The following is a 22,732-nucleotide window of genomic DNA, read 5'->3' as shown; positions in this document are numbered from 1 at the left end:
GAGTAGTCTTCTTAACAAATAGTGTTGAGACAAGGAGATATCCACATGCAAGGAATGAATCAGGAAATTTACCTCACGCTATATGCAAAAACTAACTCAAAATGAATCAAAGATCTAAAAGAGATAAACCATATAAAAATCTTTAAAAAAAAACAGAGGTGTAAACCTTTGTGATTTCTAAGATATAACAAAGCACAAGCAACCCAAAAACAAAAACCACACAAATTGTACTTCATGAAAACGTAACACTTTTGTTCTGCAAAATGATACCATCATGAAAGTGAAGACACAATTCACAGAATGAGAGTAAATATGTGTAAATCAAATCTGATAAGGGTCTAGTATCAGAATATATTTTAAAAAACTCTTTAAACTCAACAGTAAAAAGACATGTAACCCAATAAAAAATGGGCAGAGGATTCCAATAGACATTTCTCTAAGAATATCGACAAGTGGCCAATAAGCTCATAAAAATGTTCATCATTAGTCATAAAGGAAATGCAAACCAACACCACAATGAGATACCACTTCATACCCGCTAGAATATATCAAAAAAAGAAGCAGGGTTGCCTGGGTGGCTCAGTCAGTTGAGTGTTCTCCTGGTTTCAGTTCAGGTCATGATCTCAGGGTCATGAGACCAAGCCCTGCATTGGGGTCCATGATCAGCGTGGAGCCTGCTTGAGATTTTCTGTCCTTCTGCCTCTGCCCCTCCCCCTGCTCATGCTCACTCTCTCTCTCTCAAAATAAATAAAATCTTAAAAAAAGAGAAGCAATAGCAAGTGTTGGTGAGTTGAGGATATGGAAACCTGGAATCCTCACACACTGCTGGTGGGAATGTAAAATGGTACAGCAACTTTGGAAAACAGTTTGACAGTTCCTTAAAAAGTTAAACATAGAGTTTCTGCATAACCCAGTAATTTCATTCCGAGGCATATACCCGAGAGAATTGAAAATATATGTTCATACAAAAACTTGCACACAAATGTTTATAGTAGTATTATTCATAATAGTCAAATAGAGAAAACCACCCATGTATCCATAAGCTGGTGTGAATGGATAAATGAAGTGTGGTATATCGATACAATGGAAAATCCAACTATCCAACTATAAAAAGGAAAGCTACAATGTGGATGAACCTTGGAAAGATTATGCTAAGTGGAAGAAGTCAGACACAAAAGGCATATAGTATGATTTCATTTATATGAAATGTCCAGAAAAGGCATGTCCACAGAGACAGGTTACTAGGAGTTAGGGGAAGAGGGACTGGGTAGAGACTGCTAATGGGCATAGAGTTCGTTTTTGGGGTGATAAAAATGTTGTGGAATTAGTGATGATGATTTCACAATTTTGTGATATACTAAAAGCCACTGAACTGTATATCTTTTTAAAGGGTGAATTCTTTCTCCACATCTTCTCCAACATTTGTTGTGAACACTCTTACACTGTTGGTGGGAATGCAAGTCAGTACAGCCACTTTGGAAAACAGTGTGGAGGTCCCTTAAAAAGTTAAAAACAGAGCTACCCTATGATCCAGCCATTGCACTACTGGGTATTCACCCCAAAGATACAGATCTTGTGAAAAGAAGGGCCATATGCACCCCAATGTTCATAGTAGCAATGTTCACAATAGCCAAATTGTGGAAGGAGCCGAGACGCCCTACAACAAATGAATGGATAAAGATGTGGTCCGTATATACAATGGAATATTACTCAGCCATCAGAAAGGATAATTACCCAACATTTGCATCAACATGGAAGGAACTGGAGGAGATTATGTTAAGTGAAATAAGTCAAGCAGAGAAAGACAACTATCATATGGTTTCACTTATTTGTGGAACATAAAGTATAGCAGGGACATCATTAGGAGAAGGAAGGGAAAAATGAAGGGGGGAAAACGGGGTGGGGGTGGTGAACCATGAGAGACTATGGATTCTGGGAAACAAACTGAGGGTTTTAGAGGGGAGCAGGGTGGGGGATGGGTCAGTCCGGTGATGGGTATTAAGGAGGGCACATATTGCAAGGAGCACTGGGTGTTGTGCGCAAATAATGAATCATGGAATACTACATCAAAAGCTAATGATGTACTTTATGGTGACTAACATAATAAAAAAAAGTGTGAATTCTACCTCAATTTTAAAAATTGCCAAAAGGGAAAAAAATGGCAAAAAAGAAAGGAAGAAAGTAAGAAAGAGAGAGAGAGAAAGAAAGAAAGAAAAAGAAAGAAAGGAAAAGAAAAAAAAGAAAGAAAGAAAGAAAGAAAAAAAGAAAGAAAAGGAGCAACACAGCATGACTGGTTAGTGCCATTTGTGGGAAAGAAGGGTGCAATAAATAATATGCCATTGCTTGCATGGGCACAGATGATTTTGTAAGGATACACAAAGAAGTGGTAACACAGGTCAGCTCTGCGGAAGGGAACTGTGGCTGGAAGACAGGAATGGGAAAGCTTTTCACTGTTAGACACTTTTGTTCCTTCTGAATTGTACCACATAAATGTATAATCTATATTTAAATCTACAAATTAAATTGATAATAGCAGCTAATACTTATTGAGTACTTATTTTGTGCCAGACAGTGTTCTAAGCGTTTTATATTTATCTGCACAATGATGTTCTTTTATTTTGTTTTTATCCTCATTTACAGAAAGGGAAACTGAAGCATAAACAAGATGAATTATATGCTAAAAGTAACACAGCTAATAAGTAGCAGAGTTAGAATTTGAACCCAGCTGTCTGGCTCCAGAGTCCTTTCTCTTTGCCACTAGTCGTATTGCTGCTCAGAAATGTAAAGGAGTGGAAGAGGAAGAGAGGGGGAAAGTGGGTGAGAAGGATAAAGGAAGAAAGGGGTAAGAGATAGAGGAATGGAAGGGGGAGTAGGGTGGGAGTAGAGGGATAGGAGGGAAGGTAACAAGAGGACGGGGGGTGGGGAGGGGAGTGGGGGAACAGGAATATACAGACCAGACAGCCTGATTTAAATGCAAGTACAGGACTCCTTTTCCCAAACACTGCCCTGCCTGTCCTTAAAGTTCTGATCATGGTCATTTGAACAGAATATTGAAGATGGGTACAGGATAGCTTACCATAGGCTAGGTCCCATGAAAGCCTCTATAGCTTAGTACAAAAATCTGGAATCAAATTTGAGTTAGAATCCCAGCTCTACCATTTTGTGGCCATGTTTCCTGGAGTAAGACCTTTCTAAGCTTCAGTTGCTTCATCTGTAATATGGGGATAATAAAAGTACTTGTTTCACAGAGTTGACAAAAGGATTTAAAGAACGGTATTTCAAGCACTTAGTGCCTGGCACAGAGTAAGTGAACAAGAAATGGTAGCTTTCATAACATTAATTAACAGAATCTATGAACACTAGATGATCGAGTTATAAAGTGTAAAAACTGAGTGGGAAGATCAGGCTCTGTGTAAGAAAGGCCATCACACAGATAAAGGTCAAAGGTGGTGGCTCTAGAAAGGGACAATAAAAGAGAGCTAGAGTCATACACACCTTTGCAATTTCAGTTTCATGTGGGAATTCCCCAAGGCATACAGTACAAAAGAGAGACAGATTCCCACAGCCCTATGTACCTCTCAAAAGTCCTTGATTTCTTAGGACTCTATTACCACATCTGTGCCGAGAGATCATCAAAGCACTCATATTGCCGGCTTTCTGTAAGTAGCCACAACCTCTGTATGAGGGATGTGTTTTCCATCTGCTAATGGATGTTGCCTTACATAAGAGGCAATCAGTTCATCTCGAAGCCTCCCAGACCTCTAGTCTACCGCTGGTTCTAATTTCTGCCTCAGTTGTGCCAATGACCGTTAAGAGTTAAGAAAGATCTAAGTCTTGGGGGCGCCTGGGTAGTGCAGTCCTTAAGCGTCTGCCTTCGGCTCAGGGCGTGATCCCGGCGTTCAGGGATCGAGCCCCACATCGGGCTCCTCCGCTGGGAGCCTGCTTCTTCCTCTCCCACTCCCCTGCTGTGTTCCCTCTCTCGCTGGCTGGCTCTCTGTCAAATAAATAAATAAAATCTTTAAAAAAAAAAAAAAAGATCTAAGTCTCATGCTTCAGAAACACAGGCTTTTATTTTGACAAAGCTATAGATAGTGGTGACTGTAAAAGGCTATATATTGAATATGTACACTATACAGTATCTTGAAAAGAACTTGGGTCATTTCTTTGTGTTATATATAACAAGAGAACCATGGCCCTTCAGATGATTTTCTTTAACATATACATTCTTTAATTTCTTCTTCATCCTGATTCTCCTTGACATCAGCCACTCTGTCAAATCCTGAAAGCAGGAACATAAAGAAGATCACAAACCTCAAAGAATGTCCTCTGCAATTATAAATCTAACTCATGGCCCTAGAAAAGGAGATTTGTTGGGCCCCGGGGCAAGGAACTATATTTTTTCCCCTTTTTCTTGCCATTTACCTTCATAGACATTACATTGTGGATTCTAAGGCCTTCTTTCTCCCTTAGTGACCGTCCAGCTACTCCACAGAAACAATCTGGTTGTTTAAGCTGGGACCAAGGAAGAACTTTCTATGCCTACGGGTCACAGATGCTGGAACAAAGGGCTGAGAGAAGGGGTCATACTGTTTAATGATAAAAGGCCCCTGTCTGGGCTGGGCTGGGCCCGGTGCTAGTGAGAGGATGGTAATTATCTGCGGAGCAAGCACTAACTCCTTACAGCTCTGCGTCCCTTCTTTCTTTGGAGCAGCCTTGGACTGTCTGTAAGAATCCAAGCCTGTTTGTGACGTCTCTCAGATGAGGGTTCCAGGAACAAACGCTTACTCTGTATTCCTAAATTTCCTCCAAAGGAGTTGTTTTCCTCCAGGAAGTCTCCCTCTATCCAAATCCTGGTCAAGCAGGTGTCAAAAGATCTGACAATGTTAGTCGAGGACATGGATTCTCTTTTTCCATATCTCATTACAGAGGCTTTAAGCTCAGAGACCCACTGGTGATAGACTGGGCAGGTCACACAGCGAGAAAAGAACTCCTTACAGTACTGAAAAGAGAAGGAAGTCCATGAGTTCAAGGATGAATACTTTCTTCCTCCACTCCACTTCACCAGGACTCAAGACAGGGCCCACTCAGCATACTCACTCAGGGCTCAGGGGGCAGGGAGGAGTGACTCATGGCAAAGCAGGCCCAGAAAGTTGGTTTTGAGCTACAGGGGAAGTGGAATGCCTTAGATGCAGAAGGCAGGGCTGTAGGGACAGGTGTCAAACTGAGCCGCAGTGGGTCCACTGAGAAGGGCTAAATGTTAACATTTTAATTGTATTGGGTAGAAGCTGTGCAAAAGAAAGTCAGGGACTCTGGTCCTGGCCTACGTGCAAGAATGCCCGGGAGGGTCCATGAGGTACGTGGAAAGACTTTCTAGGTGGAGGGGAAAAAAGGGGTTTCAGGGGAGAAAGAGAGACAGAGGCAGCAAAGAGAAGAGGAAGGGAGAGATGCAGGCTGCAGAAAGAATATTACAGATCAAACTAGAACTTAGGTGTCAGGTGAAGGACAGGAGAGAAACGGGTACCTTGAGAGTTTGGCTGCGGGTCTCTGGGAGAGTATGCATGAAGACACCCTCTGGCATTTTTTGTAACATCAGCACATGGCACTCCAGGAATCGGACAAAGCCATGTGAACCAAATAGTGAGGCATTGGTTCTTTTCACTAACTGGCGAGCCTTGGAGAAGTGGTGCTCAAACAGATTCCACTGTGAGTCCTGGGCAAACCTGGAGGGAATAATCTCAGCTCCATCCCCTGCTTACCGACCATGGCTCTTTCACAGAGCCAACACTTCTTTAAGGCTCGAAGACCTCCTGGACAGTCAGAACTGTGATGCTGGCCAGGGACCCAGGTTAACTCACTCACATGAAGAAGACTTAAATGGAGACAGGGGGTTATCCAGCACTTAAATGTAACCTTAAACTTAACCCTCAACCTATAGGCCCAAACCTGCTCAGAGACAAAAAAGAACACTTCTACTAAGATGGGAGGGATGGGAAGTAAAGGTCTTTAGAAAGGCAGAGACGCAGAACAGCCCTGCCTGGAGGGGTAAAAGGCAGTAGCTTAAATGACCCTATGGTGTCCTTAAGTTTCTACCCTTCCCACTGAGTAAGACTCTGGTACCCCACATTACCACATGGCCAGAGATGAGTGGACCCCCAGCATGACATTACTCTGAGAGTTTAGAATGCAGCTGTGCTCACAGTGTTGAATGAAATGCAGACACTCGGCAAAGGGCCGACATAGCAATCCTGTGGACAGAAAAGGTAACCAGGCTAGGATCAGTTGTCAGTGTAGGAACTGGTATAGAAGCTGTGTGGTACAGGGGAGCAGACAACATCTGAAATGTAGACACCCTGAATCACAATGTGGTTCCTGGACTTTAAGAAACCAGGGGCTAGGATCAGGGGCCATGCCCAAGGGACAGGCTCATGACAACCTGTGTTCCAAACACAGGGTCCTATCGAGATCTGAATCCTTTAGGAGTATAGCAGAGCCCTGAACAAGATTTACCTTTTCCGTAGAGCAGCAGATCTAAGCAAGCAGAATAGAAGCAGGCCAGGCCAAGGACATCATGACCCTGGGAAATGAGTGCCCACTGACTCTCCAGCACATGGACACATAGATCAAATCTGCCAAGAGATAGAGCCACTGGGACCAGCTAAGGTGTGGGGAAGATAGTAGAGGAGAGGAGGGGATCTTACATCTCCAAAGTAGCCTAACATCCCCTAGATCTTCTCGCCTTAGCTCTATTTATATAGAAAGTATCTGTGCCTCTAAGCAAAGGAAGTGGGAAAATGCTTCTGAGCCAGTTTCCAGGTTCTTTCTTGAGCTACCGTGATTACCCACCTCCCTGAGGATAAATGCAGGAGGAGGAGGTGGAGAAGGGGCAGGAATTGGGAGGGGGAGGAGGAGGAGGAATATGCATTTCTACTCCCAAACCCCACACTTAAGACAATGCTTCCTGGAATGACTAGAGAAGAGACAGCCCTGGCTTTAAGAAATGGAACGGCATCACCCTCTCCATTTCAAACTTCTCTGGTAGACCATACCCTCCCCTCTTAGACAACAAATACAAATGGCAGAAAATGATCTTAATACTTCTTCTTCAGAAATGCAGATCTGAAGAGAACTGAGAGAACCAGATTCTCCAGAGCTGGTTTCTTGAGGTGTCGGCATATCTCATGAGCTTGAAAACCTAAGGAGGTCAAAGAGCATTGTGTGAGGCCTAGTGGTGAACTTGGCTTCTCTAAAAGCCCTAGGCCCACCAGCTCCAAGCCCCATTACCCAGCTTGATGGAGAAGTCAAGATGGCCAAGGCAGAGCTTGGTGTAGGCCAAGGCCTGCATGAGCTGGGCTGTGGCCATTAATCCCTCCCTGGAGAACCAACATAGGCTGCTTTTCTGAATGGCCATCTGCTCACAGTGCAGCCACTTGTCTCTGTCACCCATATTCTGGGAGAACTGGGATAAAGCCACATAGGTAGAGACAACCTGTGGGGCAACAAACATGGGGCAAAATATTCCGACTGTATATTCACACTGCACTTCCATCTTGTCCCTTTCCTGCATAAGAGCCCACTATGGTGCCTTGCTGCCCATCTGATCAGGGACTGCTGGCATCCCTATCACTCTCCCCGACTCCCGCTATGAAAACACGATCCTTGTTGCCCCCACACTTCTAATTTGATCATTCTTCACTGCCTGATCTTTAAACAAACTACTTTCTCTACCTGTCCCTCTTCTTGTTCTCCAATGCCAGACTTAGCTTGCAAGACATTGGCCAAACTGTACTTCTATGTTTTCTCTAATGAAGGCCTCTGACACTCGTTCCTTACAACTCTTCAGAACTGCTGCTTAGATGTCTATTATAAGTATGTGCTATTTGACATCACTGATGACTCTCTTCTTGGAATATTGTCTTCGCTAAGTTTTGAGGACATCATACTCTCTTGGCAACTGCTCAATTTCTTTTGCCAATTTCTCCTTATGATCCTGACCTCTTAACACGGGAGCTGTTAACTCAGTCCTTTGACAATTTCTCATTCCCTTGGAGATCTCACCTAGTTTTATGGCTTTAGATACCATTTACACACTGATGACGCCTGTATTTCTATGTCCGGCCCAGACCTCTCCCATGCACCCCACATTTGTATATTCAACTACCTACTTAACATCTCCATCTAGATGTCTAATAAGCGTCTCAAATTAAACATGTTTAAAACCTGGCTCCAGTCTTCCCCCAAATCTGTTCCTTGTACAGACTGCTCCATCCCAGTTAAGAGTATCTCTATGCCTCTAGAAGTCCAGGTTGCAAATCTTGGGATTATCCTTGACTCTTTTTTCTCTCCCATCCCAGAAATGATCCATTTGGTGAATCCTGTTGGTTCTCTCTTGACAGAAGACCACTCCTCCTGCTTCCACTGCCACCACAACAATCCAAGCCAACTATCTCTTGCCTGTATTGCTGGGATTATCTCCTAACTTGCCTCCCTGCTTCCTCTCTTGCCTCCTTCAGTTAATTCTCAATACAGATCCTATTAAAATACAAGTAGACTCTGTCACTCCTCTTCTCAGAACCTACCACTTGCTTCCCATCTTTTGTAGAGTAAAAGTCCAAACCTGTACAGTGGCCCACAAGGCTATACCATCTGCCATCCACCCTTCCCTGGCTCTTGGACTCACCTCCTGGTCCTGTCTCCTCCCCTCTAGTCATGCTGCCTCCTCACTGTTCCTCAAACACGGACACCATGCCTTGTGCTCTACTGTGCCTTCTGCCTGTCCAGTCTTCTCTGATAGCCATATGGCTTACTTTCTCACCTCCTTTAGATATTTGCCCAGATGTCACCTGCTTCTTGAGGCGTTCCCTACCATCTTGTTTAAAACTACACCCCATCCCCCAGCTCCCAGAATCCAATGGCCACTTGCCTCCACTTAATTTTTCTCCACTGCATTTATTATCACCTAACATTCCATATATTTCACTGATCTATTCTCTGTTTCCCTAGAACCAAGGACAATGCCTGGTATATAATGGGTATTCATCAAATATTTATTGAACAGATAGATAAAAAAGATAGACAGATGGACACTAAAATTAGGAAGATATTTCCCTTCCTTCTTTTTTCCTAAGTCAGCAATTCAAATCCTTTATTAGATCATGGACTCCTTTGAGAATCTGATGAAAGCTATGACCTGTTCCCTAACTCCCTCCACTTGTCAAGTGTTCTTTTGAACATACACACCAAAGCCGACATTCAGTTCAGGAAACTCACAGAAAGCCCACCTGGAAACCCATCTATAAACTACAATATGAGAAATGCTGCTCACACCTATGATCAGTATGTCCCGTAGAGTCTGGGTTATTGTGGAGCCATGCTAAACCCAGGAATCTCTCTGCCTAGCATTTTAGGTTTCCGAGGGAGGTCCAGAGGTAAAGCAAGGATTTGCTTACCTGGGCTTCATTTGCAAACTCCTCAGCAGAATTCTTCTGCATGAGAGTGGCGAGGCAGGCAAACCTGCGGCTGCTGGCTGTGGTGTCCAGGTTATAGAGCTGCCAGAGCAGGGAGAGGCAGTGTACCCGCTGCTGCAGGACTGCCAGTTTCTTCTTGCTGCTGTGAAGCACAGAGCGCTTACTATGCCCTTAGTTTGCACCAGTGCCCCGCTGGCCCTCCTACAAAAATCCCAATCTATTCATCAGGGGGCCATCTACTGACTTTCAAACTCAGACATGTTCCTGGGATCCCCATTTTTAAATCATCTCTCTCTCTTTTTTTTTTAAATAGATTCCACGCCCAGGTGGGACTTGAACTCACGTCCCTGAGATTGAGTCCTGTGCCCTTACTGACTGAGCCAGGCAGGTGCCCCAAATCATCCCTCTTGATTGAAAAAATTCAAAAAAGTGTTTTTAAAAGGTTCACTCTTTGAATTGCTGTTTTTATTATTAAATGTTTTAATGTGTATAATAAAATTTTTAAAATTATATGTTAGCACATTTTTACTTTTGCCATTTTGTAAGTTATTCTTGCTGTTTTTAAGTAAATATATGATTTGCCCATAATCAAATATTTTTTATTATAATAATATTTTTTTATTATATTATGTTAGTCACCATACAGTACATCCCTGGTTTTTGATGTAAAGTTCGATGATTCATTAGAATTGCTATTTTGAATATATTTCCTGTAAGTTATTATAGCTCAGTAACAGGGTAACGATTTAATATTTTGTATACATATCAGAAATAATATTAAATTACTACATATATGTATCTATGTATACATATGTATACACACATACATATGTGTATCTTGATTTGAAAGAGACAGGGTTATATGTGTCTTTATTTGAAAAATACAGGAAGAATTAACATAGTTAAAATGTCCATGCTACCCAGAGCAATCTACAGTTTCAACACTATACTGATCAAAATACCGAGGACATTTTTCAAAGAACTGGAACAAACAGCTCTTAAATTTGTGTGGAACCAGAAAAGGCCCCGAATCGCCAAGGAATTGTTGAAAAGGAAAAACAAAGCTGGGGGCATCACAATGCCGGATTTCGAGCTGTACTACAAAGCTGTGATCACAAAGACAGCATGGTACTGGCACAAAAACAGACACATAGACCAATGGAACAGAACAGAGAACCCAGAAATGGACCCTCGGCTCTTTGAGCAACTAATCTTTGATAAAGCAGGAAAAAACATTCAGTGGAAAAAAGACAGTCTCTTCAATAAATGGTGCTGGGAAAATTGGTCAGCTACATGCAAAAGAATGAAACTTGACCACTCTCTCACACCATACACAAAGATAAACTCTAAATGGATGAAAGACCTCGATGTGAGACAGGAATCCATCAAAATCCTAGAGAAGCGCATAGGCAGCAACCTCTACAGCATCGGCCACAGCAACCTTTTTCATGACACATCTCCAAAGGCAAGAGAAACAAAAGATAAAATGAACTTGTGGGACTTCATCAAGATAAAAAGCTTCTGCACAGCCAAGGAAACAGTCAAAAAAACTAAGAGGCAGCCCAAGGAATGGGAGAATATATTTGCAAATGACACTACAGATAAAAGACTGGTATCCAAGATCTACAAAGAACTTCTCAAACTCAATACGCAAGAAACAAATAAACAAATCATAAAATGGGCAGAAGATATGAACAGACACTTTTCCAATGAAGACATACAAAGGGCTAACAGACACATGAAAAAATGTTCAAAATCATTAGCCACCCGGGAAATTCAAATCAAAACCACACTAAGATACCACCTTACGCCAGTTAGAATGGCAAAAATAGACAAGGCAAGAAACAACAATTGTTGGAGAGGATGTGGAGAAAGGGGATCCCTCCTACATTGTTGGTGGGAATGCAAGTTGGTACAGCCACTCTGGAAAACAGTGTGGAAGTCCCTTAAAAAGTTAAAAATTGAGCTATCCTATGACCCAGCAATTGCACTACTGGGTATTTACCCCAAAGATACAGACGTAGTGAAGAGAAGGGCCATATGCACCCCAATGTTCATAGCAGCATTGTCCACAACAGCTAAATCGTGGAAGGAGCCAAGATGCCCTTCAACAGATGACTGGATTAAGAAGATGTGGTCCATATATACAATGGAATATTACTCAGCTATCAGAAAGAACGAGTTCTCAACATTTGCTGCAACATGGACGGCACTAGAGGAGATAATGCTAAGTGAAATAAGTCAAGCAGAGAAAGACAATTATCATATGGTTTCACTCATTTACGGAACATAAGAAGTAGGAAGATCAGTAGGAGAAGAACGGGATAAAGAAAGGGGGGTAATCAGAAGGGGGAATGAAGCATGAGAGACTATGGGCTCTGAGAAACAAACTGAGGGCTTCAGAGGGGAGGGGGGTGGGGGAATGGGATAGGCTGGTGATGGGTAGTAAGGAGGGCATGTATTGCATGGTGCACTGGGTGTTATACTCAACTAATGAATCATCGAACTTTACGTCCAAAAAAAAATTAATTAAAAAAAAAAGAAAAAAAAGAAAAATACAGAGTAACACCATGCTTCAAAAACAAAAGAAGTCCTCACTGTGATACATTTCATTGGCTCAGAGAGTAGGGCAGAGGAACTGGAAGTGCTATAGGTTGAAGGAGGAGTCTTAGGTCAATAGAGGCAACACTCCAGGCCCAGTCCTAGTTTAGTTCTCTGTGGTCCTAAAGGGACTGGGATGACTTGGCTAGGCTCCTCACTTCTCACTAGGGTTGTTTGGAGGTTGGCTTAGGGACCAGGAATGCCAATATTTTTCCAGGAATGTTTGGAAAAAGACACCAAACCAGGTCCAAGGGAAATTCCTTTTCAGCAGTCGAAGGGCTTGCCTGGCCAATTTTTTAGCCAACGTGATCTGTCCCATGTTGAAACAGACCTGGAGATGGGAAAATGAGAAACAGAAATGTTTAAGTGTGGGAAGAGTACTATGGTCATTTGGGGTTAGTACTTGGGCCACGGAGGTGCTAGAGTGAGAGAGCTACAGCAGGGCCAGGCTCACTAACGAGCACCAGTAGGGCCAGGCACAGGTAAAGAAGAAAATAGGATTGTGGAGAAAACACCCTCTTTTCTCATCCCACATGTTTGTCAGTGAGAAGGCTGTGATCTGGAAAAGTGATGCCGCTGGACTGAGATAGGACTGTCATGCAGATGCCACTGAAAGGATCTGAAATGTCACCAAATCCCTTATCTGTCTTCCTTAAACAGGCTGTGCTGCCACTGTTCATGTGGGGGTAGGAGCTGAAGAACTATATTGAGGTTATCATATCCTTCATGTTTTAAGACTAAATCCTCCAAGAAAGTGATAAAGTCTATGGGTGATTCCAGAACAATCTTGGGAAGACTGCACAAGGGAAAGAAATAATTATCTAATCTTGCTCAAAACCTCTGGATTGAAACACAGATAATGCAATACTATGGAAAATTTGAATATTCTCTTTGGCATTCAAAGGCATCATACACAGTAGGTTTACTCTCCTAGCCAGATTATCTTAAGGTTTACATTGAAATTAGATTTTATTTTATTTTATTTTAATTTTAAAGCTCAGCTCTCTAACAAAACATCCCCTATGGTTTTATGGAGTCATTATGTATAAACTGATAATCATCCTAACACATTTTATTCTGTTGATTTAATAGTAGCGAGGCTGGGGAAAGTTGCTGAGCTGTCCTGAGTTATTCCTACACAATAAACAAATTTACTCCAATATGACCTTTGTAAATAGAGTGTCTCATGGCAAGCTTTCCCCAGAGCTTCTACTTGTTATACAAATCTCACTCTCTGAGGAAATACTGTTATGATATAGAATGATCTATGAGGTATATTATTTTTTTTTAAAGCAAGATGTAGAATGAAATATAGAGAACTCTTATTTGTGTATAACAAAGGAAAGGGGAGACCATATACCTTTATGTATGCCAAACCCCTCTGGTAGAATATGTAAAGATTCATAACACCGGGGAGGGGACATAATAGCTGAGTGATAGGGTTGGGGTAGGGGGGGACTTTCAGATGTATGTTCTTTTTATCCCCTAGCTTTATTGAGATGTATTTGACACAAAGCATTGTGTAAGTTTAAGGTGTATGACACGATGATTTTTTATTGAGATATAACTGACATATAATGTGTTAGTTTTAGGTGTCCAACATAAATTTTTTTCTTGATGAGAACTTTTAAGATCTATTCTCTTAGGAACTTTCAAATACATAACACAGCATTGTTCACTATAGTCACTATGCTGTTCATTACATCTCTAGGACTTATTTATCTTATAACTGGACGTTTGTACTTTTGATCACCTTCACCCTTATGTCCATCCCCCAGCTGTCCTGGAAGTAGTTTACATGTACTCCACTGAACAAAGGACATGAATAAGCAATTCACAGAAACATAAATGACTGATAAACATACAAAAATAACGTACCTTATTTAGATATACACATTAAAGTACAATATACCTTCCATCTACAGATTAGCAAGTTTAAAACAGACTGATAATATCTGATGTTAGTAAGGATGTGAAGAAATGGGAAAAATTTGAATTAATATATGGATAGTTCCTGACTTACAATGGTTTGACTTAACAATGTTTTGACTTTTACAAATGGCGTGAAAGTGATATGCATCCGATAGAAACTATACGCTGAATTTTGATCTTTTCCTGGGGTAGCAATGTATGTATGGTGTGATACTCTCTCATGATGCTGGGTGGCAGCAGTGGGTGCACTCCCTGTCAGCCACAGGATCATAAGGGTAAATGACCAATAGACTTACAATCATTCTGTCCCCATATAACCATTCTGTTTTTCACTTTCAGTAGAGTACCCAATAAGATACATGAGATATTCAACACTTTATTCTAAAATAGCCTTTGTGTTAGATAATTTTGCCCATCTGTAGGCTAATGTAAGTATTCTCGTGAGTATGTTTAAGGTAAGCCAGGCTAAACTACAATGTTTGGTAGGTCAGGTGTATTAAATGCCTTTTCAACTTGTGATAGGTATACTAGGTTCGACTAAATGATATTTTCAACTTATCATGGGCTTAGTGAGATGTAACCCCATCATAAGTTGAGGAAGATGTATAATTTTGATGGACAATTTGGCAATATATTTATTAAATATAAAATCATTCCTATCTTCCACCTTAGCATTTCTGCCTCTGGAAATTTCTGTTACAGGAACATTTCTACAAGGGAAGAAAGAGATGTTTACAAGAATATTCACTGTAGCAATGCTTATAATAATCTCAACTTAGAGACAACCTGAATGCATGTGAAGAAGGGACTGATTAAGTAAATTTTGATATGAGCATATAATGGAGTGCTCAGCAGCCATAACCTGATTAGATGTACACTAATATATAAAAATGTTCAGTCTGTACAGTTAAGAATAAAAGTCGGCTACAGAAAAAGAGAATATAGAATACAATTCTATTTAAAAAACAACAGAAAATAATAATGATATGCCTATGTGTGTATATCTGGTTGAATTTGCACATTATTAACTATGCTGGGGGTAGCACGGAGCTCTTTTCACTTTCTCCATATTGTGTATTGCTATGTTCTGAATTTGTAAAACCTTTTCTCACATTATCACATTTACAATTGCATACAAAAAAACAAAGAGATTTTTAAAAGAAATAATAGGGTAACCCTCAAGGAGAAATAACTCAAAATTCAGGGTCCTGCCCCGACTTTACCTCTGACCGAAGACAGCAGAAAGTGGCCTCCTCAAACTGACAGATCTTCACCTTGTGCCTTTTCAAAAATGAGAATGCTGTGGGCTGGCCCAGAAGACTGCTGGCCTTCCTCAAATAAAAGAAGGCCTCCGAACAAGACAAGGGATGGAGAAACAGGATTAGGATTCGGACGACCCTAGTGGTGCGATGAGGACCAAGGATGGAGTAAGGTTATGATGAGGTCAAGATTTGGATCAGAGTCAGGGTGGGTTCACAGTGAGAAATGGGGAGCTGGATAGCATGCGCAAGTCAGGGGCAGGGCCGGCAGTGGTTGGTGCTCCTGGTCTAGCACATTCTCACTTGGTGTTTTCTCCTAAATCCCTTCCAGTCCCTTTCTCTCTCCACTTTGCTCCATTTTTCACCCAAGCTGACTTGACAGTAAGAAATCCCCACCAAATTCCCCAAGTGCAAGGGCTCAGCTCAGGGGCCAGGAGCAGAGTTTGCTCACCATGTAATTATCTGAGAGGTCCAAGGAGGCAGCGGCAGCCTCCAGCAGGTAATAAAATGCACATGTGGTTTCTCCGATGACCAGGCAGTGCTTGGTGAGGGGTGAGAGCACTAACTGCAGGATATCCTCACAGTGACAGGGCTTTGTGGTCAACATGTCTTTCTCAGGGCTGGTCTGAGACAGCTTCCTATTCACCTGATTCAGGAACTCTTCTTCTGTTCTTTGTGGAGAGAAGATGAATGGAGAGTGGTCACAAAGCAGCCACTCTTCTCGGGTCATTCCCAGATCTCCAAGCCACTGTTTCCAGGAAGCTTTCCTTTATGACTCATCAATTCTATGTTTAGCCTCTCTTCTATCACTCCATAAGTTTTTGAAAGTCAGGGATCTGATCCATAATGTCAAAGCCCTATTAGGGATTTTTTAAAAACCTAAAGTCAATCTAAGCACCTCACAGACTAAATGGGGAAACAACTACACCTGAAGAGTAAACACGTGAAATAAAAACATGAACACGATACAAGGCAATAAGTAATAATATATTTCTCTATTAGCATATTTGAAGTTTGTCACAACACATTTGAACATGATTTTATACAATACCATCTTATCCTATAACAACCCTGTCTTTGAGGTAGGCAAAAACTACCTTCCTTTTGCCAGTGAGGAAATTGAAGCTTGGAAAGCTTAACTGACTTCTAAATGACCTCACAGCTACTGAATAGGACTAACACTAGAGTTCACTTCTCTGAGTACTAGTCTAGTGCACTCCCCACAAACACCATGAGTTCAAAAGAGGTTAGATCTCTCTGAGACAGAATGATTGAAAAAGATGGAAACTGAGGAGGGCTTTGAAGAATGGGGAACACTCTGATAAGCAGAAGGATGTGGAGGTCACTTAGTATTTCAAAAAAGGGGGAATTGTGTGAGCAGAGATATACAGGTGAGTGTGGGGATGATTCATGTAGAGTACAGATTTTTCTTTGAAAACCATAAGAAATCAGGTTGGATAAGCAGGAGAGGAAACTCTAGAGTGGCTGGTAAACTCAAGGTAGGGACACTTAAAATCGACAGGCTAGGCACTAGGAAGCCATGAGGCACGTGATTAGGAAATGTAAATTCCTTTTAATATCAACTGGGGTCAAACATAATCAAGAAGGCAAACTTACAGCAGAGGAAAATCTGCTCTGTGTACAATTCATTTGAAAGCTATTAAATGAAGCTTTTCCTAAACACTAAGAGATTATTTCCCTCCAAAGAATCAAAAATTGCCTTTCCGATTCTCTGTTAACTTGAACTCTGGACTGAGTACAAGGGTCACTACTCCTGGGTGGTCAGAGGTGTTCCAGGGCTGCAGGTGAGGTGAGTGGCCCAGTTTAATGGTCACCTGTGTCTCATTTCCTGGCCCCCCACACCCACTCTCAGCATCTCCATTTACCTGCAGTGTTCACTTGTGAAGGCCTCCCGACTTCTGAATGGTTTTGTCTGGAACTGAAAACTATCTGTAGGGAGAAAAAGATTATCTTTCATTATCCATCTTTGTATTAACTGAGAACATTTCCGATTTCTGACTACCTCTCCTCTGAAGCTTAGTTCATGACCTAATTGCCTCCTCCATTGTTAAAATGATAAGTTTAGGTTTAATACTAGACAAAACACAAAATAGAATGGTAGATTACAAATTCCTTAATGGCAACTATTTATGATTCAAATAGTAACTCCTCTCAAACTGCCCAAACTAGCCCCTGATTCTATTTGCTAGAGAAATGAATAAAGAATATGTCCACCTGGTTTGATGGCTACTTCCAGTAGAAGAAATCCCTGAATATATCTGGATTGAATTTCTGACCAGGTGAGAGTGGACCACAGAGCTAGACCTCGTGAGGAAAATCATGAGGGCACCAGATGCCTTAGTCCACTAGAGTCCCAGTGGCTAGCAGGGGGTTTCAGCTTTACCTAGCTGGCCTTTAACAGCCCTTATCCCTCAGATTTGACTCTTCCTCTGCAGTTGCCTTCTCACAGATCAAAAAGCAAAAACTGGGAATGATGGGGAGATGTTACCATTAAGGCTCAGAAGCACAGGTGGCGGGACTGAAAGGGGGTCCCAGAGAACTGTTATAGGAAGGACTTGTATTAAGTAAAAGGACCAGCTCTCTGGATACTGACCCATGTAAAATAAGGTAGGGTAAAATAAGAGTAAGGTAACTAAAGAACCTGGAGTTTGGCAGTACGACCACAACACACAATTTCCAGGGGCACCATCACATCATAACATGTGTGACTAGCGCCCTCTAGATTTGTGCAGTACCTGTTCTGCATGTCCTCACACAGAGGCCCTGAATCTGGGAAGTGTCCTCAAGGTTTGGTTGTGCTGGGAAGGTCTTGAGCCTCTCTCATATAGACTGATCAGGCTGTGTAATCTAAAGCTGACACTGACCTCTCAAAAGGAAAGAGTCATATAGGAAATATGAATGATAGGGTAACTTCTTCACAATCCCAGACCAGGACATTCACTGTTACTTTCTTCTCTCTCCTTGGAAAGTACAAAAGTGCAAATGCCCAAAGAGTTCATCAGCCAACGACTAATTTTTCCAAGTCACCGGTCTACCTTCACGAAGTCATCAGAATGTTACAGATAGAGCAAACATTAAGATAATAGATCAACTTCTTGATTTTAGTCCATTACCACCAACAATTCACCATCTCTCCTTATCCCTCTCCTCTACCAACACCAACAACAACTTCTAACAACGTAGAAAAAGAGATTTGGTTGGGTCTTGCCAGCTGTCTTCAACTATGGAAGAAGGCGCAACTCTGATTTGCATTTCCCTGACGATCAGTGTGACATTGAGCATCTTCTCATGGGTCTGTTGGCCACCTGTATGTCTTCTTTGGAAAAATGTCTATTCATGTCTTCTGCCCATTTTTTAATTGGATTTTTCATTTTTTGGATACTGAGTTTTATAAGATCTTTACATATTTTGGATACTAACCCTTTATCAGATATGTCATTTGCAAATGTCTTCTCCCATTCTGTAGGTTGCCTTTTTCGTTGATTGTTTCCTTTGCTGTGCTAAAGCTTTTTATTTTGATGTAGTCCTGATAGTTTATTTTCCCTTGCTTCAGGAGACACATATAGAAAGAAGTTGCTATGGCTGAGGTCAAAGAGGTCACTGCCTGTGCTCTCTTCTAGGATGTTTATGGTTTCAGGTCTCACATTTAGGTCTTTAATCCATTTTGAATTTATTTTTGTATATGGTGTAAGGAAGTGGTCCAGTTTCATACTTGTGCATGTTGCTGTCCAGTTTTCCCAACAGCGTTTGTTGGAGAGAGAGTCTTTTCCCCAATGGATACTTTCCTGCTTTGTCCAAGATTAATTGACCATGTAAGTGTGGGTTCATTTCTGGGTTTTCTATTCTGTTCCACTGATCTATGTGTCTATTTTTTGCCAGTACTATACTGTCTTGATCATTACAGCTTTATAATATAACTTGACGTCCGGAACTGTGATGCCTCCAGCTTTGTTTTTCTTTTTCAAGGTTGCTTCGGCTATTCAGAGTCTTTTGTCATTCCACACAAATTTTAGGATTATTTGTTCTAGCTCTGTGAACAATGCTGTTGGAATTTGGATGGGATTGCATTAAAGGGATTGCATTAAAGACTGCTTTGGGTAATAGAGACATTTTAATAATATTTGTTCTTCCAATCCATAAGCATGAAATGTCTTTCCACTTCTTTGTGTTGTTTTCACTTATTAGGGAAATGGGAATCAAAATGACAATGAGGGATCACCTCACACCTGTCAGAATGGCTAAAATCAACAACACAAACAACAGGGGTTGATGAGGATATAGAAAAAGGGGAACCCTCTGTTGGTGGGAATGAAAACTGCTGCAGCCACTGTGGAAAACAGTATGGAGGTTCCTTGAAAGTAAAAAATAGAACTACCCTATGATCCAATGATCACACTAGTAGGTATTTATCCAAAGAGTACAAAAACACTAATTCAAAGGGATACATGCACCCTGATGTTTATAGCAGCATTATCTATAACAGCCAGAGTATGGAAGCAGCCCAAGCGTCCATCGATTGATGATTGGATAAAGAAGATGTGGTATGTATGTATGTATGTATCTATCTATCTATCTACAGAATATTGCTTAGCCATAAAAAAGAATGAAATCTTGCCATTGCCATGACATGGATAGAGTCAGAGAGTATAATGGTAAGTAAAATAAGTCAGAGAAAGATATAAACCATATGACTTCACTCATCTGTGGAATTTAAGAAACAAAACAAATGAGCAAAGGGGGAAAAAAAGAGAGGCAAACCAAGAAAGAGACTCTTAACTATAGAGAACAAACTGATGGTTACTAGAGGGGAGGGGTTGGGGGATGGGCTAAATAGGTGATGGGCACTAAGGACGGCACTTATGATGAGCACTGGGTGATGTATGCAAGTGTTGAATCACTGTATTGTACACGTGAAACTAATATTACACTGTGTGTTAACTAACTGGAATTTAAAGAAAAACTTAAAAAAAAGGCACAACTCTGAAAAATCGGTGAAGTTGCAATAACATAGATTCTGCCTTGATTTAAAAAGCTTTCTAACAGCTGCTGACAATGAAATGGGCTGTCCAATAACTGAAAATGTTAAAACAGAGAGGGTGAACTCTCATTTAGGATGTGGTAGAAGGGCAACCAGCCTTGGGGACACCCATCCACTAACTCAAACTTCGTCAAGCAACGTACTCCTATTTATCCCTGAATTCTCACTTCTGGCGTTATTTCCTTCAAGGGGGTTTTCTCCTACTCACTTCTCAGGCTGAGCCAACGGCCTCTTCTCTAGGTACCCCAGTGCATGGGTATGCTATTGTCATTGCCTTTACCATGCCATATCAGAATCTTCTATTTGCATGTCAGTATCAACCCCCAAAACCGATAATTTCAGGAACCCACGCTTACTCACTTTGTATTCTTTTTTTTTTTTTTTAAAGATTTTATTTATTTATTTGACAGAGATAGAGACAGCCAGCGAGAGAGGGAACACAAGCAGGGGGAGTGGGAGAGGAAGAAGCAGGCTCATAGCAGAGGAGCCTGATATGGGGCTCGATCCCATAACGCCGGGATCACGCCCTGAGCCGAAGGCAGACGCTTAACCGCTGTGCCACCCAGGTGCCCCTCACTTTGTATTCTTAATACCTAGTTGCAGCATCTGATACACACAGGGGTCCCATATAAGTGTACGGAATTTAATAATAATAATAGTAAATAATAATAATGATAATAATAATAATAATAGGGGTGCCTGGGTGGCTCAGCCATTTAAGAGTCTGCCTTCGGCTCAGGTCATGATCCCAGGGTCCTGGGATCGAGCCCCGCATCGGGCTCCCTCCTTGGTGGAAAGACTGCTTCTCCCTCTCCCACTCCCCTTGCTTGTGTTCCCTCTCTTACTGTCTCTCTCCGTCAAATAAATAATAAAATCTTTAAAAATAATAAGAATAATAAAAACAGTAGCTAAAATGTATTGAGCACTAAACATGCGCCTGGCACTATTCAAATCACATTATATATTTTAACTCATTCAATTCTCATAGCAACTCTATGAAATTGGTATTGTTATTTTCCTCCATTAATTGAGGTTAGGTAACTTGCCCAATATTGCTAACCAAAACAAACATGATCTCTAAAGTTCCTTTTAGCTCTGAGATTACATTTTTCTTATTTTCGATACTTCAGGGATAAATGGTTCTTGCCGCCTATTTTTCTCCCTTAATCTGATTCCACCTTTTGGATGAAGAGCTCCAAGTACATGAATACAGAGAAGTGCTGCCCACAAGTCCTCTTTCTGCTCCCTGGGCTTACCTTGGGGAGAAGACAGCTGCAATTTGTCTGTGATCACTTGTGTTAGTACTGAACCAGTATCTTTGTAACTACAGAACCGGGAGGTCCCACTGCAGCTCTTAGTAGAACAGACGGCAAAACGGTGGAAGGGGACAAAGTCCCCCCCACAGCTCCCACAGCGGCAGGCCAAATCTCGGAGAAAGCAGGCACATTCAAGGTGCAGGGCTATCTGCTGTGCCTTGGGCCACAGTTCCCAAGCAGCTTCCCGTAATAGTGGCACTCCGAATTCTAGCACCTCCATCTGAGGTAGGGATAATTTCTCTTGCAAACTGAAAGGAGAGTCAGCCTCTGAAATATAGGAAAATCTAAGTGAGAGCCTCCCTTAAAGGCCTTTTATGCCATCAGTAGCAAACTCCCAATCATATGCTGCTAGTTTTTAAGAAAATTTTATTTATAATTCCTCTGTATAAAGTATATTACACCAATCTGAGAATGACATTGACCATATCTTGTACAAAGTACCAGAGAAGAAGTGGTTGGTGGTACAGAAGTACACTGAATAGATTTCTTAGATGTTTTGCATAAATTGAGCTTTTTTACTACAAATTACTATAAACATCAAATCATCAGAAATGTTCTGTTCAGGGGCATCTGGATGGCTCAGTCAGTTAAGCGTCTGCCTTCGGCTCAGGTCATGATCCCAGGGTCCTGGGATTGAGCCCTTCATTGGGCTCCCTGCTCAGCGGGGAGCCTGCTTCTCCTTCTCCCTCTGCTTCCTCCCCCCTGCTCATGTTCTGTCTCTCTCAAATAAATAAATAAAATCTTAAAAAAAAAAAAAAAAAGAAATGCTCTGTTCATATATAAGGCCCAAACATATTTCAAGGTCAAAGGGAAATTATTTGTGAAATATATGTGCTTTGGGTAGTTTATGCCACAATTTTATTATGTGGAGAATTTGAGATTGCAAGCTATTTAATGTATATCTTGCTTTGTTCATGTCTGTTTCAATACCAGATATGTTTATCTTCCTTGTAAATTTCTAAAATTAGGAACAGTTTATCCTTTTTTTCTTACTATTTATATCTAGAAACCAATAAAGGATTATGGCAATATTTTCTGAGCCAAAAATCAAGATACAGATACTTAACACATGGGGTTAACAAGGAGCTAAAATTCTTGAAA

The 22,732-nt window shown here is 41.3% G+C and overlaps 1 protein-coding gene across 1 annotated transcript in view; it reads right to left on the bottom strand.

Moving 5' to 3' along the window:
- Window positions 1-4,055: 4,055 nt before the first annotated feature.
- Window positions 4,056-22,732, bottom strand: part of LOC103664172 (adenylate cyclase type 10-like) — a 40,736-nt gene continuing 22,059 nt past the window's right edge. Inside the window, exons 18-28 of the mRNA XM_040643431.1 lie at window positions 21,572-21,898; window positions 17,143-17,206; window positions 15,708-15,927; window positions 15,221-15,346; window positions 12,224-12,396; window positions 9,447-9,606; window positions 7,282-7,486; window positions 7,096-7,192; window positions 5,522-5,720; window positions 4,786-4,999; window positions 4,056-4,279 (exon numbers count right to left, since the gene is read on the bottom strand). Of these exons, the coding sequence (XP_040499365.1) occupies window positions 4,212-4,279; window positions 4,786-4,999; window positions 5,522-5,720; window positions 7,096-7,192; window positions 7,282-7,486; window positions 9,447-9,606; window positions 12,224-12,396; window positions 15,221-15,346; window positions 15,708-15,927; window positions 17,143-17,206; window positions 21,572-21,898 (1,853 nt within the window). The 3' untranslated portion in view covers window positions 4,056-4,211. The remainder of the gene's footprint in view (window positions 4,280-4,785; window positions 5,000-5,521; window positions 5,721-7,095; window positions 7,193-7,281; window positions 7,487-9,446; window positions 9,607-12,223; window positions 12,397-15,220; window positions 15,347-15,707; window positions 15,928-17,142; window positions 17,207-21,571; window positions 21,899-22,732) is intronic.

This window comes from Ursus maritimus, unplaced genomic scaffold (assembly GCF_017311325.1).
Source record: "Ursus maritimus isolate PB19 unplaced genomic scaffold, ASM1731132v1 scaffold_29, whole genome shotgun sequence".
In the NCBI taxonomy this organism is placed as follows: domain Eukaryota; kingdom Metazoa; phylum Chordata; class Mammalia; order Carnivora; family Ursidae; genus Ursus; species Ursus maritimus.
Note: the sequence above shows the minus strand (reverse complement) of the source record. Positions and strands in the feature narration are given on the sequence as shown.